At 42.9% G+C, this 16,070-nt stretch overlaps 1 protein-coding gene across 1 annotated transcript; it reads left to right on the forward strand.

The window, feature by feature from the left end:
- The first annotated feature begins 254 nt into the window (after window positions 1-254).
- On the forward strand, window positions 255-14,578 carry LOC134330909 (V-set and immunoglobulin domain-containing protein 10-like 2). Its single transcript, XM_063012181.1, has 12 exons — window positions 255-318; window positions 3,073-3,426; window positions 5,165-5,440; window positions 5,540-5,815; window positions 7,830-8,084; window positions 8,158-8,418; window positions 9,728-10,021; window positions 10,601-10,888; window positions 11,417-11,539; window positions 11,641-11,665; window positions 12,389-12,480; window positions 13,747-14,578. The coding sequence occupies exons 1-12, from the start codon at window positions 255-257 to the stop codon at window positions 13,845-13,847; spliced, it is 2,409 nt and encodes an 802-aa protein (XP_062868251.1). The 3' UTR covers window positions 13,848-14,578.
- The last annotated feature ends 1,492 nt before the right edge of the window (window positions 14,579-16,070 follow it).

Below are 16,070 nucleotides of genomic sequence, written 5' to 3' on the forward strand. Positions count from 1 at the left end.
GAGTGTGTCCGTTCACATGACACGGAGGGTGTAACATGAGAATCTCATCAATGAATTTAAAGAGAGCTCGGTTTCACTTACCTGGCTGTTTGAAACATGAGTCTGTATCAGACACCAGCACAGTTCTGACCTCAGGCTAAGAGGAGCAGGACGATGACGAATCAATCAGCAACTGTGATTATATTTCTGAGTCCAATAAGAGTTAATATACTGACCAGGAAAGCTGGACATGTCAGTAAACCAAGCTAGACCCCATGGAGCTGGTAGATCACGTGAGAATGCTGAATAAACACTTGCACGACACTGACAGCAAAACTGGTCTGAAGCTAAATACTACCACCACCACACTTTACAGTAAGGACTTAAATTTATCTGTCCTCAATACTCTCCTCCATACGTCCAAATGATCAGCAACAAACGTCATATAAGCTTTTTAAGGGCTGGTACAGTGTTCAGCTTCTAAGCCAGTGGCAATGTGAAGCTTAGTTCACTGTGAACATTGACTCTTGTATTCCAGCAGACCTGTTTCTTCATGGCTCAGTCTCAAAGTTAAACGATATGATGGAATGTTATACAATTATTATATTTCTACACCATCAAATGAGTAATTTCTTCACTAAGTAGGCACAAGACCCTGTGCCCATTTAGTCAAAGGATGACAACATTTGTATGGCTGGGCACTAATGCTGGTAAAGAAAGCCTCAGTTGATGTTCCAGTTCATTCCAGAGCTGTTAAGTGGGGCTGAGGTCAGGGCTCTGTGCGGGTCACTGGAGTTTCTTTAAATCTAGCTTTTCTTTATGTCTTTATAGAGCTGCTTTGTACACAGGGGCATGGTCAAAACATTGAAGGCAGAGTTATGACAAGACAAATAGAAGATCAAGAATAAACTGATCTGATGGGTTTACTGTTAGAACGTTTCCAGCTGACTGCATGTGAAGGAATGGAAAGGTACAAAAGCCACTGATCTCAGGTGATCAATAATAGATGAGACACAGGTATCATCGCGTCATCTAAAACCCAGTCTCTCCTCTCTACTCCACTGCATTCCTGCAGGTACCGAATGGGGGGATTAGTAAATAATTAAAGCCAAATCAGTTTACAGAGACTCGCTCAGCTCCCACTCAGCTCCTCACTGCCTGTGGACACTAAACAAACTCACTGCCTGGACAGAACACTGAAAGATCTGGATATTTTTCTGAGTTTCTGTGATTTTTGTGGACTGTTTTCATAAAGAAGATGGTATTAGTTATCTGCGTCATGGCACCATGGTACACAGACTGTTAGGGCTGCCTGGTTTTTTCATAGCTGCATTCCTGTTTCCTCTCCTTCTGCATGGTAAGAGGTTCAGCACAAAGGTCGACTGTAACATGCCAGAGATTATGGTTATTGTTTTTGTGGGGTGCATTTTGTGTATTAGATTTTCTCAAAAAATACTCTTGCATATTTAAATATTGTAATATTAAGCATAGATCAGTACAAGATTGTTTTAGCTTATTTAGAACCTCATTTTTTAAATTTTAGGCATATTTCAAAACATAATTGTTCACTTTAAATTACAGGCAAGACAAAATAATTCATCACAGGGTTCAAAACATTAACATTTCTCTATAATTCATTATAGTTTAATTTCTAATAGTGCTACTGACTATATAAAACAGCATATAGATCAGCATATCTGAAAAACTTTAGGTCACAGCTTTATTGTTTTACTCATACAGCTATTTAATGTTATATTTAATAAACGTTACACATATTTAAGCAATGTAGGGAGTTCAGGTGGCTATTACCGCTGGGATTCAGGGTTTGAATCCCCATGATGCTGTCAGCCAGCCAGGCATCTACATCAGGCATGATTGGCTAATGTCTGAGGTGAGACTGAACGAGGTCAGTGACTGATTGGTGTCCTGCCGTGTTACTGCTTAGCACTTAGTAATAAAGTGGTGGTAAAACATGAAATGAATTATTATAGGAAAATATTTTTAATACAACTTTATATTAACATGCTATTATATTAACTTATTTTTTTGTTTATAATTAAATGTCCATAATTACCAAAATACAAATTGAAAACTATAAATATTTTACTTTCACTAAAAAATACTATAAGCTTTATAGTAATTCAATTCACATGCAGAATAAATTCTTCCACAATTTTTCCTGCTGCTTACCTCAGGTTGCCAGCTTTAATACCAACCACATTTAAATATTAGTTTTATTCCAGTCATTCTTATCTTCAGTTCACTTTAAAGTCATTAAACACAACAAAGTGAAAAATAAGGAAAAAAGAAGCCAAAAGCTAAGTACCTGTGTTTACAAGTCAAGTCCTTATACAAGTTAGATACAGAAATTAATTAAATAAGGGGAGACATGTAAACAAACAAGTTGCTCTAGCTTTAAAGGCACTGATTTAAAGGTATGTGTTTACATTTCATCCAACAACAAGACAAGAACCAAACAAATATGAAAACATACATTATATAATATTGCTATGAAATGTGTATCTTATATTTTATTTACTTCTTATATTTATTGCAATCCTGGGGTGTGGGGGAAGATCTGAAATATTACATTATATATATAGATGGATAAATGGATGGATGGTTAGATGGATGGATGGTTAGATGGATGGATGGTTAGATGGATGGATGGATGGATGGACGGATGGATGGGATGGATGGATGGATGGATGGTTAGATGGATGGATGGACGGATGGATGGGATGGATGGTTAGATAGATGGATCCATCTGTTAGCCGCAGATGTTAGACAGATGCTGGGAGGGGGAGGTCCATTCCATTCCATTATTAAATGGTCTCTTGGTTTATGTCCTGTCTCCTTAGAAAGCATCTGAATTTGCTAATGAAGTAAAAATGCAAGTTGTGTAAGAACTAAGAGGCTAAGAGCTTTTAAGCTAATAGACAATTAGATCCAGGTACATCGGAAGAATAAAGCCATGTATAAACAGCAAAGTCTAGATAAAATACTTATGAACATTGCTGTATCAACTGTAGTACAAATACAACTACAAAACACACTAAACTGCTTGTTTTTGTTGTGGTTTTGCATACTCAGGTCTGGAGATTGTGGACCCCGGACAAGTGATCTACAGAGAAACCAGGACTAATGGTGTGGTGGACAAAGGAGTGATTCTGGAATGTGGCCCGACCCTCCCCGACATCTACATCTGGAGCTTCACCAAACCAGGAACCGAAACGATCCGAGCCGTGGTGTATAATTTTGGAAAGGGTCCGAAGCTGCAGCAGCTGGCGAAAGATCTGGGTGACCTGAACGTCATCAGTAACAGCGCATCTCTGTCCATAGAGAAGCTTCCACTAGCTGCAGAGGGTTTGTACACCTGCCAGGCCTTGTACGACTCTGCTGATGGAGCCAAACTTTACTACTATTATGTGCATCTCCGGGTTCTGGGTAAGTGAACCTTTAGTTAGTGAGTACATGAATGTGTATTTCAGGGTGTATTTCAGTCTTGCCTGCAACAAGCTTGGAAAGGCTACTATCAGACACTGGGCACTAAGGTCAAGAAGAACTAAATATGTGGGCATTTAACAGTAAGCAAAGTTTAGATACGTTTGGATTGATGTTTAGTGGTTAGTCGCCAAAGCTTGCGTATTAGCTACAAGTGTATTAGCTAGCTTAATAACCTGTTAATGTAACTGTTTTTGTAAAACCAGTCGATATATAGTGGTCCCAATAGCAAAAATTATTCAATCAATTATTCAATCATTCAGTCATTGTCTTTTCCGCTTATCCAATTAGGGTGGGTGGGTGGGGGGGTGGAGCCTATCCCAGCTTTTCAATGGGCGCAAGGCACATAGTAACACCCTTGATGGGACGCCAGTCCATTGCAGGGCAGACAAACATACACACACACTCATTCGGCAATTTAGTGTCTCCAGTTCACCTGACTGCATGTTTTTGGACTGTGGGAGGAAACCGGAGCTCCTGGAGGAAACCCACACAGACACGGGGAGAACATGCAAACTGCACAGAAAGGACCCGGACCACCCAGCCTAGGGATCGAACCCAGGACCTTCTTGCTATGAGGCGACGGTGCTACCCACTAAGCCACCGTGCCGCCCTGGCAAAAAATTTTATATTTTATAAAACTGCTTTGGTTTGAAAAACAGCAAACACTATTCATCCATCCATCCATTGGTCCGTCCACTTATCCATCCATCCATCCATCCATAATCCATCCACCCATCCATCCACCCACCAAACCCATCCATCCATCCATATATTCATCCATCCATCCATCCATCCATATATTCATCCATCCATCCATACATATATTTATCCATCCATCCATACATATATTTATCCATCCATCCATCCATATATTCATCCATCCATATATTTATCCATCCATCCATCCATATATTCATCCATCCATCCATCCATATATTCATCCATCCATCCATCCATCCATATATTCATCCATCCATATATTCATCCATCCATCCATATATTCATCCATCCATCCATATATTCATCCATCCATATATTTATCCATCCATCCATCCATATATTCATCCATCCATCCATCCATATATTCATCCATCCATCCATCCATCCATCCATCCATATATTCATCCATCCATATATTCATCCATCCATCCATCCATCCATATATTCATCCATCCATCCATCCATCCATCCATATATTCATCCATCCATCCATCCATCCATATATTCATCCATCCATCCATCCATCCATCCATATATTCATCCATCCATCCATCCATCCATATATTCATCCATCCATCCATCCATCCATATATTCATCCATCCATCCATCCATCCATATATTCATCCATCTATCATGCTTCCAGAAATTCTAAAAGTTATGTTTAGAATGGTGACTGGCTGGACGTCATATGTAAGTAAGAACCGTCAATAATCGTCAATTTGCTTCCATTAACACAACTTCACTGAACTTTAGCAAATCAGATTTCCAATGGATGTTGATTCGGAAAATTTAGTGGTTCCGATGGCAAAAACGAGCATTTTAATATTTTATCACGTTGCTTTGGTTAGAAAACCAGCGAACGTTGGAGCATAAATTCTAACATTCTAACATTGTTGTTCAAAAGCACCCACCTTACCTTAATCAAGTCGTGACTTTAATACTGTTTGTGTTGTACAGTTCCTGTATCCAAACCCTTCATCCTGTTAAGCGATACTTCACCAGTAGAGGGCGCGTCTGTGTGGATGCGCTGTGGCCTGGAGAACGGCACCGGCCCCATTCAGTACGTCTGGGAGCAGGAGAGTCGGAGTGGGGTGGTCACCACGGTGGCTGAAAGCGACACCAGTCTCATCAATATCACTTGGGTTAGCCGGAACCACACGGGCTGGTTCAGGTGCCTGGCTAAAAATGAGGTGAACCAGCAGAGCGGTGACCGGATCTGGCTGGACGTCATATGTAAGAGGCGTCAATAATCATCAATTTACTTCCATTAGCACAGGAGCTTTAGCATATTAGATTTCCAATAGTTGTTGATTCTGATAATTTTTGGTGTAGATGGTCCGGACCTGCCCCAGATTGACGTGACTCCCTACTCGGTGACAGATCGGGGTTACTCAGCTTTGGAACGAGAAACTGTTTCCCTTCTGTGCCAGGCCTCGTCCAACCCTCCCAGTCAGTATGTCTGGTTCTACAACAACTCCCAGATGTACACCGGACCTCAGCTCACAATCACCAAGATCCTGAGAATGCACACCGGCAACTACGCATGTCTGGCCCAGAACACTTACCTCAACACTCGGTCCAGGAAGACCATCACGCTCACCGTCTACTGTGAGTCATCCAGAGTCGTGTGGTCACTGTGTCCCCTACATTTTATGCTCCGTGTTCTCCTGGACCTCTCGCATGCTTTATCTGAACTCTTATTCGTACGTTTGCTTTTTCTTAAAACCTTTTCCGTACACACACCTTCACTCCAATGCTCAGACGCTCACTGACTCGGGATGTGCAGGCAAATATAATCATCTGTCTACAGCGAGGATCTGGATGAGATCAAACTAGCGGTAAGAACCTCTGTACATTAACAACTTAATAAACTATCATCTTTACATTGTGTTGTTTCCCTTCTTATCTTTTTTTTTAAATGTTTACTCACTTTCTTTGAGGTTTGGTCAAAAACCTTCCGTAAATTTACATTTTACATTTACATTTTTAGCATTTAGCAGACGCTTTTATCCAAAGCGACTTACACAATGCTAGCTTAATTTCTCCTATTTTACATCTAATGCCAAGTTCACACTACACGACTTTCCAGGTCGTCAGGTCGCTGTACAGTTCACACTACACGACTGGATCTCTTGTAATCGGGAGTCTTTAAGTCGGTGTGTATTTCACACTACACGACCGATCGGTGATAAGGGGATTACACACTACACCATCTATCACCGGGAGGAATCGCAGACGAGTCTGTCTGGTCTCCCAAACTACGTCTTGTCATGAAAACACACGCGAGAAGTGACGAGGGGTTTAATGATACCACGTCCAAAAATGCACGTCAACAAGTAGCGAGCGATCAGAGTTTGTGCGCTGATGTGCAGCGTTAAATCAAGGAAAAAAAAAAAAATGAATCTAAGTGGATTTGGCAACGTGACCAGCAGGGATTGTTCTGTAGTGAGTTGGAGGTTAATAAATATTTTTTGCGATGCAGTGTGTGTATGATGGTTTGCCGTGGACGATAAGTCACAAATACTGTAAAGCTTGTGTGTGCTGATGTATTCTGACAGAAACTATTTTACTCCCGTCCCACGTTACATTCCCGAGTTTCCCCTCACCCCATATCTTGCGTTCTCATTGGCTATTCGGCATAGCACTCGAGCCAGCAAATCTAGCGCCGACCAGTCACAGAGCGAAGATCAGGGCAAAGATTGTGTAGTGTGAACTAGGCATTAATTTCTCCTGTTTTACATCTACTAGTCTTTGAGAGTAACAAGTTTCTGTGCATGAAGCCAAACGCTGCGTCTTTTTCTCCTATTTTTCACCCAAGTTCATCCAGTTGGAACTTACTGTATCTCTCGCTGCTGCCACCACTACCTCAATCAAGGAGGTCCCACTTCTGACATCCCCTGCTGATCACTTCTTTTCACTTGACAGGGACAGGTCTCACATGGTGCAGTACAGCGTGCACTTGCACCACTGACCCCTCCCCAATCGTGTGACTGTGTAGGTGCCTGGTTGGCTGATAGCTGAACTCAAGAGCATTGTTTTAATCTGATGCTCACAGGGCAGCTGGACATACTTGGAGGAGAATCCTTGATGCCCTATTTTGACATGACCTAACAGCTTCCTGTGATTAGTCAGAATTGCTTTGTTAGTCCTCCTTCCCAAACTAATTCTGCTCTGTTGGATCTATTTTTGTCTTTTGTCTTCTATTTGTTTATGCATTTTCTCCCTTTTTCTCCCAATTTAGCGTAGTCAATTAGTCTTCCGCTGCTGGGGATCCCGATTGCGTTTGAGGAGGGTATATTCGCCTGCCTTGTGCCCCCTCCGACGAGTGTGCAGTCCCTCGACACCTTCTTTTACGCTCATGCTTTGGTAGATACGCACATGAGGGTCATCCCTGCTAACCAGGGTGCTTGCACAGCATTTAAAGACCCCACCCAGTTACTGGTTCGGCATTTTCCCACCCAGCAGATTCAGTTTTTGTCTTTTAAAATGGATGTCAGTGTCCCAACTGGTACAACAGTACAGCTTGTATGAATAATTAGCCCTTACTAGTATTTAGTTGCACCTACCCTGGTCATCCTGGATCAGTTCCCTACAGTTCTATTCAATGGTTTTCTTCCCACAGATCCACCAGATGGTTCTCCATCTTGTTCCATCTTACCAGCTAATAACTACAATGACTTGGGTCTCTTTTGCTCATGGGTGGGTGGTTACCCTCCGGCGACCGTTCACTGGAGTCCGTTTGTGAGTGTAGACTCAGAGGGCATCGATAACGTGACTGTGATTCAGCCCGGACCCGTTACTACTAACAACTCTGTGTTCACCTGCTTTGGTTCACATGTCGCAGTGAACGCTCCACAGCGCTGTACCGCCAAGACGTGTAAGTACTGTGATCGTTGTCTTCTAACAGTATTGTTTACTAGCATGGCGTCAACGTTTTTTATGATTTCCAGGGCTTCCGTACGGTGAACCCCAGTGTTTTGCATATGCGACTCGTAACAACGAGTACCTGATGCTGTCCTGCTCCTGGGAGGGCGGCTTCCCTCGCGCCCTTCTCTGGTGGGTTTCCAGTTCAGAGGGCAAGCAGGGTACATCTGAGGAGAACTCCAACATCCTGGTCCTGCGCTCCAGTGCCACCTACAGTGGGAAAGCGTTTGTGTGCCATGCAAAGCATCCGCTGGCTAAAGAGACCAAGCAGTGCGTGTTGAGACTGGGTGAGGACTTTACATTTACAGTCAACTGCATAATATATGGACAAAAGTATTGGGACACCCCTCCTGATTGTTGAGTCTAGATATTACGAACACACCCAGTGAATCAGACCCACTGTGACTATGATTAGGATAAAGCAGTGGTACAACAGACAGTGAATGAATGGGTTGAATATGTGGCACGAGTTTGGCTGTGGGCTTAAAGATATGGTTTGGTTTGAAAATTTTGGGATGATTTGGAACGTTGACTGTGAGTAAGGCCTTCTTGCTCCACATGGATGCCTGTTCTCACCTGTTCTTTTGACTTAATAGATATACACTGATCAGCCATAACATTAAAACCACCTCCTTGTTTCTACACTCACTGTCCATTTTATCAGCTCCACTTACCATATAGAAGCACTTTGTAGTTCTACAATTACTGACTGTAGTCCATCTGTTTCTCTGCATGCTTTGTTAGCCTTCTTTCATGCTGTTCTTCAATGGTCAGGACCCCCACAGGACCACCACAGAGCAGGTATTATTTGGGTGGTGGATCATTCTCAGCACTGCAGTGACACTGACATGGTGGTGGTGTGTTAGTGTGTGTTGTGCTGGTATGAGTGGATCACACACAGCAGCGCTGCTGGAGTTTTTAAACACCTCACTGTCACTGCTGGACTGAGAATAGTCCACCAACCAAAAATATATCCAGCCAACAGCACCCTGTGGGCAGCATCCTGTGACCACTGATGAAGGTCTAGAAGATGACCGACTCAAACAGCAGCAATAGATGAGCGCTCGTCTCTGACTTTATTACAAGGTGGACCAACTAGGTAGGAGTGTCTAATAGAGTGGACAGTGAGTGGACAGTGTTTAAAAACTCCAGCAGCGCTGCTGTGTCTGATCAATACCTGCTCTGTGGTGGTCCTGTGGGGGTCCTGACCATTGAAGAACAGGGTGAAAGCAGGCTAAAAAAGTATGTAGAGAAACAGTCGGACTACAGTCAGTAATTGTAGAACTTCAAAGTGCTTCTATATGGTAAGTGAAGCTGATAAAATGGACAGTGAGTGTAGAAACAAGGAGGTGGTTTTAATCTTATGGCTGACCGGTGTATATTACCACAGGCACACTCCAAAAGCCTTTCCAAAACAGTAGGCTGTCATTACCTTTAAAAAGAGGGTGGTGGTGCTACCATATTAATGCTCATGGTTTTGGAATTGGGTGTCCAACAAGCTCAATTCAAGGTGTCCGGATACTTTTGACCAAATAGTGCATATACTATAGGAATTATGTATTATCCACTCGTTTGTCTCCACACTGTCCATTCCAGAGGCGCCGGTGTTGATGACTCAGCGCAGTGTGGTTTCAGTCTACGAGGGAAACGACATCCAGCTCACCTGCATCCTGAGCAAGAACTACCCGGCGGTGACAGAAATCACCTGGTACAATAACATGAAACAGAAGGTGGGTGACACACCCCAAAAGTACGTCCTTCAGCAAGCTGCAGCCTGGTCCAACCTGACCGTGCGAGAGACGGATGGCACAGTGGACAGCGGGCAGTACTGGTGTTCGGCTACCAATGCTGTCGGAGGAGCCGAGATCCCCATCTTACTGCTGGTGATGAGTGAGTACATTACAGACCGTAAAAGTGGTAGCTTGGGAGATCCACAAGGTACCATTTTAGGACCAATCTCGTTTATTTTATTGGTAATAATACAGTACATTAATACGGATTAGACGCTCAGGTGGCACAACTAAAGTACACAAGCCCACTATTGCTTGGTATCCAGGGTTTAAATCTCAGCAGTGCTACCAGCTGGTTGGGCATCTGCATGGACATGATTGGAAAAAGTCTAACTGTCACACTGACCACTTCTTTTCACCTGTCTAAGGCAGGTACTCACAGAGCGCAGTACCTTGGGTTGCATCCCTTAAGTGGGTCGAGAGCCAAAAAAAAATGGGTCACAGAGAAAAATAATAATGATTAAATAAACTTGTAGTGAATGTCCCCTTGTGGTGACTTTATGTTACATCTTGTAAACCACAGTGGCACCAGATTATAGAGAGAGAGTAAGATGCACTGCTTGTGTTGCCTTCACATAAAAACCATGGACAGCCACGCATGATGTCTATTTAAATAAGCAATCACGACTTAAAATCGTGTCTATATTAATGACCTAATAATCATTTCTCTCTGTCTAAGGGTACCCAGTGCCGCCGAACGTCACCATCAGTAAGATCTTATACAGCAGCCGTCGGAGGACAGACGTAACGGTGGAATGGCTGGTTCAGACAGACGCCGACCTCACTGGGTTTTTCATCGAGCGCCAAAGTCGTCCTTTGCCACTTTGGCAGAAAGTAGTACCCGATCTGGATCCCAGCACCCGGAGCTACCAGATCACCGATTTGAATCCCACTGGCATGAATGAATTCCGCGTCACGGCTGTAAATCACCGCACAGTTGGACACCCTTCTGAGAGCAGAAGTCCAGGTGGGGGAGGATGGAAATGTAGTAATATTATAATTTACATTTAGTGGTCAGAATTTCTAAGACAGGGGTTCTCAAACTTTTGACCTTTTGAACAATAGCTTACAAACATCTATGTGTTGAATTGTGTAATTAAACCAGTCGATACGTTTGATTGTTTGTTTGCTGTTGTGTTTGAGACTGAGGATCTTAATTCTGAACTGATTTTAATGAATAAAAGCAACAATCAACTCACCTCTTCTTTTATTTTCTCTACTCAGGTGAAACGTATGAGCACGTCATCAAACCTCACACACGCACTCACTGTGAAACACTGTCCTTTTATTAAACCTCTCATCTGCTTCTTCTGACTGAACCGCTGAACTTTTTATATCTGTATTAAAGTCTAGTGATTCTTTATAAATACAGCAGTGATGTATTCAATAATTTCATGTTTATAAAATATTAAATATGTAACCTGAGCTTGTATGAACGTTAGTTTAAGGTAAATTCAGCCGTCCGGGTGAATAATGAACGTGTGCTGTGTTCCAGCTCTCCCGGGCTTTAATGCTTATCCTGCAGTTATTGGAGCTGCTGTTGGAGGGATGCTCATCGCGACGATAATCACCATACTGCTCTTCATGTACGTGGTGCGGAATCGTAATAATAACCCACGTAAGTGCCACACGATTGCTTCTCTTAATAAAAATAAAAATGCTCAAATAGTCAATTTAACCATAAAATCATAATGCTAATATTCTGACTCATTTCTGCAGGACTTCATGATTTGATATTTGGCCGGTAAGTATCACAACTACGAACTTGTTTACATTTATAAAAGTTAGTATGTAGGTATTTTCTGTAAGTAAAACACATTCCAATCAAGGCCAAAGCCATGGGGGGGGGGGGCAAATCTACCCAGAGGTTTCCTGCTATTTCAAACATTACACAAAGCTAGTGAGTGGAATATGTGTGTAGGGCAGCTGTAGCTGGTATTAAGGTACTGGACTAGGAAGCAGAAGGTTGCTGCCAGGTTGCTGTTTGTTTGTTAGGATTTTAACGTCATGTTTTACACTTTGGTTACATTCATGACAGGAACGGTAGTTACTCATTACACAAGATTCATCAGATCACAAGTTTATATCAAACACAGTCATGGACAATTTAGTATCTCTAATTCACCTCACTTGCACGTCTTTGGACTGTGGGAGGAAACCGGAGCTCCCGGAGGAAACCCGCACAGACACGGGGAGAACGTGCAAACTCTACACAGAAAGGACCCGGACCGCCCCACCTGGGGACCGAACCCAGGACCTTCTTGCTGTGAGGCGACAGTGCTACCCACTTAGCCACCGTGCTGCCGTCATAATAAACATTTCAGTATATTTGGGGGAGGGATGATTACGGCCTTGTATTCTAAATATTCCATTACTGCCCAACCGTGTAAACTGGTAACTTGTTGCAAACATTCACAAGTGCAAATACTGTGATCGATAATATTTAGAATGATTTGTGATCTCTCAGGCAAAACAGCCAGTCCAGAGAAAATATCAGCTCCCCTGAGGACGAAGCTGTCGAAGGAGCAGAAGGAGCTGAAGTTGGAGGAGAAAGTTCAGGTAAATCCCACAAACATACAAAAACATCAATAAAACGATACAGTAATAATAACAGAATATAAAAGATCTTCAGATTCACATGAAGATAACATTAGTAGGGCCCTGCTACACTGATCAGCCATAACATTAAAACCACCTCCTTATTTCTACACTCACTGTCCATTTTATCAGCTCCACTTACCATATAGAAGCACTTTGTAGTTCTACAATTACTGACTGTAGTCCATCTGTTTCTCTGCAGGCTTTGTTACCCCCTTTTATGCTGTTTTTCAATGGTCGGGACCCCCACAGAGCAGGTATTATTTGGGTGGTGGATCATTCTCAGCACTGCAGTGACACTGACATGGTGGTGGTGTGTTAGTGTGTGTTGTGCTGGTATGAGTGGATCAGACACAGCAGTGCTGATGGAGTTTTTAAATACCTCACTATCACTGCTGGACTGAGAATAAACCACAAACCAAAAATATCCAGCCAACAGCCCCCCATGGGCAGCGTCCTGTGACCACTGATGAAGGTCTAGAAGATGATCGACTCAAACAGCAGCAATAGATGAGCGCTCGTCTCTGACTTTACATCTACAAGGTGGACCAACTAGGTAGGAGTGTCTAATAGAGTGGACAGTGAGTGGACACGGTATTTAAAAATTGCAGCAGCGCTGCTGTGTCTGATCCACTCATACCAGCACAACACACACTAACACACCACCACCATGTCAGTGTCACTGCAGTGCTGAGAATGATCCACCACCTAAATAATACCTGCTCTGTGGGGGTCCTGACCATTGAAGAACAGGGTAAAAGGTATGTAGAGAAACAGATGGACTACAGTCAGTAATTGTAGAACTACAAAGTGCTTCTATATGGTAAGTGGAGCTGATAAAATGGACAGTGAGTGTAGAAACAAGGAGGTGGTTTTAATGTTATGGCTGATCAGTGTATTTATCACATGAATGAAATTAGGAACACCGCACATTAATTGAAATAGGTCAGTGTCATTGGAAGATCATCAGTTATTAAATCATTGCCAAATTGTGCTGTTTTTGACAGACCTGCCAGCATTGTTTTAGAAATGTTTTCAGGTCATCCTGCATTATTATTATTATTATTATCTGCCTCACCTGTTGACGGTTACATCAAGTTTGATAATATTGTTTAAGGTGTTTGCTTGCTTGGACGGGAGTATAGCAAAAAAAAAAAATGGTACAGCATAAATTCCCAAATATTTTGTACGTCACTGCACATTCTTTGATCTCGTCACTTTTTTCAGGACCATCTGTGGTGCTGCCACGACCCACTGCAACCCCAACCAACCTGCCTCCAGGAGATGAACCAGTCAACGTCACCATTACAGTCATGGCCTCAAACTAGACCTGGTACAAACCAGTAAACCAACTAAAGAACCATGACATAAAGAGTCAGTTCAGCTAAAATCTAGTCTAGGGTTTAAAGATTAATGGTGGATCAGTAACGTGTTTTATGTTTCCATGATCAGCTAACAAGCTTCATATATTTCTACTTTCAAAGACACTTGGTTCTAAGTTTTGTTTCTTTTGTACAATGTATAATAACAATAAACGTCTTCACCTCACACTACACTCGTAAGAGACACAAATGGGCGAAAGTATGTGGACACCCCCTCTAATTATTGAGTTCAGGTGTTTCAGCCACACCCATCGGTAACAGAAGTAGTTTATTTATTTATTTATTTAAATGTTTTACACCGTGTTTACACTATCAGTCTATAGTCTTGTCAAGCTTTGTTTTAGCGTGTTGTTTTTATATGCGTTCTTTTGGCTAGTTTTTGGTAAAGCTATACATTGTCGTTCTGGTAAAGAGGTATTTGTTAGTCATAATGTTATGCCTGGTCGGTGTATGTTTACTAAAATACACACATACATGTTGCATCACAAATATTGGAAAACAGGGCCAGTGATAGCTCAGTGGTTAAGGTACTGGACTAGTAAACAGAAGGTTGCCGGTTCAAGCCTCACCACCACCAAGTTGCCACTGTTGGGTCCCTGAGCAAGGCCCTTAACCCTCAATTGCTCATTGTGTAAGTCGCTTTGGATAAAAGCGTCTGCTAAATGCTGAAAATGTAAAGGGAAAACACTTAAAGATGTTATTGATTAATATTCTAATGAAATAAAATGTTGTTGAAACATTTATTGAAAATATGCATTTTTGCCTGTGTGTCCAGACTTTAGGGACACCCTGTATTAAAGACATACTGACTGACTGTTAGTGGGGGGGTATATTAGGCAGCAAGTGAACATTTTATCCTCAAAGTTGATGTTAGAAGCAGGAAAAATGTGTGAGTGTGAGGATCTGAGTGAGTTTGATGAGGACCAGATTGTGATGGCTAGATGACTGGGTCAAAGCATCCCCAAAACTGCAGCTCTTGTGGGGTGTGTCCCGGTCTGCAGTGGTCAGTATCTATCAAAAGTGGTCCAAGGAAGAAACAGTAGTAAACCGGCGACAGGGTCATGGGTGACCAAGGCTCATTGATGCACATGGGGAGCGAAGGTCGGGCCGTGTGGTCCGATCCAACAGACGAGCTACTGTAGCTCAAACTACTGAAGAAGTTCATGCTGGTTCTGATAGAAAGGTGTCAGAATACACAGAGCAGCATCACAGTTTGTTGCCTGATCGGTGTATAGTTAGTTACAGGGGTTGGACAAAATAACTGAAACACCTGTCATTTTAGTGTGGGAGGATTCATGGCTAAATTGGACCAGTCTGGTGGCCAATCTTCATTAATTGCACATTGCACCAGTAAGAGCAGAGTGTGAAGGTTCAATTAGCAGGGTAAGAGCACAGTTTTGCTCAAAATATTGCAATGCACACAACATTATGGGTGACATACCAGAGTTCAAAAGAGGATAAATTGTTGGTGCACGTCTTGCTGGCGCATCTGTGACCAAGACAGCAAGTCTTTGTGATGTATCAAGAGCCACGGTATCCAGGGTAATGTCAGCATACCACCAAGAAGGACAAACCACATCCAACAGGATTAACTGTGGACGCAAGAGGAAGCTGTCTGAAAGGGATGTTCGGGTGCTAACCCGGATTGTATCCAAAAAACATAAAACCACGGCTGCCCAAATCACGGCAGAATTAAATGTGCACCTCAACTCTCCCGTTTCCACCAGAACTGTCCGTCGGGAGCTCCACAGGGTCAATATACACGGCCGGGCTGCTATAGCCAAACCTTTGGTCACTCGTGCCAATGCCAAACGTCGGTTTCAATGGTGCAAGGAGCGCAAATCTTGGGCTGTGGACGATGTGAAACATGTATTGTTCTCTGATGAGTCCACCTTTACTGTTTTCCCCACATCCGGGAGAGTTACGGTGTGGAGAAGCCCCAAAGAAGCGTACCACCCAGACTGTTGCATGCCCAGAGTGAAGCATGGGGGTGGATCAGTGATGGTTTGGGCTGCCATATCATGGCATTCCCTTGGCCCAATACTTGTGCTAGATGGGCGCGTCACTGCCAAGGACTACCGAACCATCCTGGAGGACCGTGTGCATCCAATGGCGGTGCCGTGTATCAGGATGACAATGCACCAATACACACAGCAAGACTGGTGAAAG

This window comes from Trichomycterus rosablanca, chromosome 16, assembly GCF_030014385.1.
Source record: "Trichomycterus rosablanca isolate fTriRos1 chromosome 16, fTriRos1.hap1, whole genome shotgun sequence".
In the NCBI taxonomy this organism is placed as follows: domain Eukaryota; kingdom Metazoa; phylum Chordata; class Actinopteri; order Siluriformes; family Trichomycteridae; genus Trichomycterus; species Trichomycterus rosablanca.